The sequence below is a fragment of the Lathyrus oleraceus genome, chromosome 5 (genome assembly GCF_024323335.1).
Source record: "Lathyrus oleraceus cultivar Zhongwan6 chromosome 5, CAAS_Psat_ZW6_1.0, whole genome shotgun sequence".
Taxonomy (NCBI): Eukaryota; Viridiplantae; Streptophyta; class Magnoliopsida; order Fabales; family Fabaceae; genus Lathyrus; species Lathyrus oleraceus.
The window spans coordinates 632,660,800-632,664,249 of record NC_066583.1 but is presented as its reverse complement, the minus strand read 5'-3'; the positions used below and the strand labels follow the sequence as shown (position 1 = coordinate 632,664,249).

Genomic DNA, 3,450 nt, shown 5'->3' with positions numbered 1-3,450 from the left:
TATATTTCAAAGAAAGAATAAGAAGAATCAATAAAATAAAGAAAATATGTAGGTTTTATTTAGTTAACCAAATTATATGAATTTTTACTTATAGATATATAATAATTAAAAAATATGGTAAATATATGAATACAAAAATGAAAAGAACCAATAAAAAAGTTGGAACATATGAGTTTTATTGAGTTAAAGGAACATTAAAAAAATGTTAGTTTCATTTAAAAAGACCTAAAATTTAATTAAATATATATATTTTACTCTTAAAATATATAAAAGTGTGTTTGTTTCAAGAATTGAAATTACATTCTTATGCGAATAAAAATTTAATTAAGTATAATTTTCTCCTACTATTTACATGTATTTTTTTTATAATTTTTAAATTAAATAAATATTATAAAGATTCTTAAATTTTTTAATTCTGTGACCAAATATTTGAATAGAAATGCTATTATTAAAAATAATAATGTTGGGAATAGAATTTCAATTACTAGTATTTTGTAACTAATCAATGTATACTCTCTTAAAATAAAATATACTAGAAATTTGTACATAACAGTGAAATGTATTTGGTTTAAATTTCAAGTGAAATGTATTTGGTTTAAATTTCAAGTCAAATATATTTAATACTCAAAGAGAATATTTTTTCAAAATTAGTTTATTTAAATCAATTCTGTGGCAAAATATTTTTCAAATCAATTTCACTTTCACTATACCGCCTCTCCATTTCTCAGAAGAGTTTGAAACAATCCATTCATGGCTTCCTTCAGATGGGTGAACTTGTTCATCTTCATTTTCAATTGCTTTTTAACTGCAACACCCGTTTTCTCAGATTCAAATGCAATCCCAAACCTTTTGGATTTAGCCAAGGAACCTCAAGTTTTTGATTGGATGGTTGATATCAGGAGGAAGATTCACGAGAATCCAGAAGTGGCTTATGAAGAATTTGAAACCAGTAAGCTTGTAAGAGAAAAGTTGGACGAATTGGGTATTCCGTATAAACATCCAGTTGCAGTAACAGGTGTTATTGGTTACATAGGAACTGGTCTTCCTCCTTTTGTTGCTCTCAGAGCTGACATGGATGCTCTTCTTATGCAGGTCCACATTTTTTTTTATTGTTTTCTGATTGTTTTGGTTTTCAATTTTTATCATATATATTTTATTGATGATTTTTGTTGTTGCTGATAACATTAGGAATTGGTGGAATGGGAGCATAAGAGTAAAGTAGCTGGAAAGATGCATGCATGTGGTCATGATGCTCATGTTGCTATGCTTCTTGGTGCTGCAAAGATCCTAAAAGATCATGAAAAAGATTTTAATGTATGCTTCTTGATTTTTTTGAATTATCAGAGTCTTCTTCTGTGTTTATCATTTTGTGGATCTGTGATAGGATTCCTCTTTGTTTTTGGTATAGGGAACTTTTGTTCTTGTTTTTCAACCAGCAGAAGAAGGAGCTGGCGGGGCTCAGAAGGTTTTAGATGCTGGAGTCTTAGAAAATGTGTCTGCCATATTTGGATTACATATACATCCAAACCTACCTTTAGGTGAAGTGGCCTCTAGGTCTGGTCCTCTCTTTGCAGGAAGTGGCAATTTTGAAGCAATAATTAGCGGCAAAGGAGGCCATGCAGCTCTTCCTCACTATACTATAGATCCGACATTGGCAGCTTCGAATGTGATTCTTAGCTTACAACATATCGTTTCTCGCGAATCTGATCCCCTCGACCCTCAGGTAAACTTGTTATTTCATTTACTGTTAGAACTTATATCTTCCTACCTAACATGACTGATATCTTGACAGGTTTTGTCCGTGGCAAAGTTTCAAGGAGGTGCTGCATTGAATGTTATTCCAGACTCTGTCATAATTGGTGGCACCTTTCGAGTTTTTTCAAGGAAAAGCTTCAATCAAATGAAACACCGCATTGAGCAGATTATCATTTCACAAGCTGCTGTGTATAAATGCAATGCAACAATCACTTTCTTTGATGAAGCGAAGCCTTTCTTCCCTCCAACTATAAATGATGATGGCTTGCATCAATATTTTCATACTGTCGCCGAGAGTTTACTCGGGGCCGGTAAAGTGAAAGGCGCGGAACCAGTAATGGGATCAGAAGACTTTGCACTCTTTCAAGAGGCTTTGCCTGGATACTTCTTCTTTCTCGGAATGGAGGATGTATCAGTTGAACATCTTCCAATGGCACACTCACCCTATTACAAAGTTAATGATGATGCGCTTCCTTATGGCGCTGCGCTTCACGCCTCATTAGCTGTGAATTATCTTGCCAAACTTCATCAAGAGGTAGCAGCAGTAGAGGAGAAATATCACGATGAATTATAGGAAAGATTATTAAACTAAATCATAGATCTTGCTGTTAGAATCTTTAACTGCAGTGATCTAGTGTAAGATGAAATTGAATAAAACGACAGAATTAAAATCTTCTAAAGTTAGCCTTTTAGAGGTAACCAGGAGTATAATATGGTTAATATTCTTGAAAATGGAATAGCAGAACATTGCATGAATACTTCTTTGAGCTCTGAATAAGGTAGAATTTGAAAGAATTATTAGTGCAAAATAATGAGTTTTAATTTATTTTTGAATTAAATGGTTATGTAATTTTAAAAGTCACTCATCACAAATAACTTTGAAAGTAGGTGAACACTCAAATTCCCTTGAATTTAGTTGGATATTAATATCCTTATTTAATTAAATAATGGTTTTCAATGACACATCATATTATTTTATTTTATTTTTAAAATAATTAATAAATTTAAACCAATTTATATTAAATTATCTGTATCCAACTAAAACTCATGGATACCTAAGAATTTATCTTAAAAGTAACCAGTAAAATACTAACACATACATTTATTTGTAGTTATAATTGTTGAGTAATGTGCTCTATAAACAAATGGTTGTATTAGAAACATGTATCTAGAGTATGAAGAAGCATCTACCTAAATTAAGGTAAATTCATCTATCAAATGATTAACGATTTTTAGAGTTTTATTATTCCCAAACAAGAGTTCTTTCATTATTTGATGTGTAAGCAAAACAAAAAAACATAATAAGAGAAATCAAAAAGCATTTTTTAGTCTCTTCTATAATAATACCATCAATAAAGTGGCACCAGAGCTTAAAATTTTGGAAGAAAAGAAAGAAAAATAGAAGAGTGAGAGGAGATTGAAAGTGAAGATTAATGGCTTTTTCAAGTAATGTCTCAACAAACATTATCTCTACTTATAGTAATGTCCAAGTTTCTTTATTTAAAGGAGAAAGTTGTGATTTTTGGACTGTAAAAATAGAGTATTTGTTCACATCTTTGGAAGTGTTGGAGTTTGTCAAACAAGGGTATGAAGAACCAACAATTGCAGCAAAATGCATAGCAACATAAAGTGAAGAATAAAAGAAGAAAATAACCAACTCCTTGCGAAAGTGAGGATTTCATCTATACCAAATTC

At 31.1% G+C, this 3,450-nt stretch overlaps 1 protein-coding gene across 1 annotated transcript; it reads left to right on the top strand.

Annotated features, from left to right (window-relative positions):
• Positions 1-656: 656 nt before the first annotated feature.
• On the top strand, positions 657-2,513 carry LOC127087403 (IAA-amino acid hydrolase ILR1-like 4). The gene is made up of 4 exons (XM_051028293.1): positions 657-1,092; positions 1,189-1,314; positions 1,409-1,723; positions 1,793-2,513. Exons 1-4 carry the CDS (start codon positions 751-753, stop codon positions 2,327-2,329), a joined length of 1,320 nt encoding a protein of 439 aa, XP_050884250.1. The 5' UTR covers positions 657-750; the 3' UTR covers positions 2,330-2,513.
• The last annotated feature ends 937 nt before the right edge of the window (positions 2,514-3,450 follow it).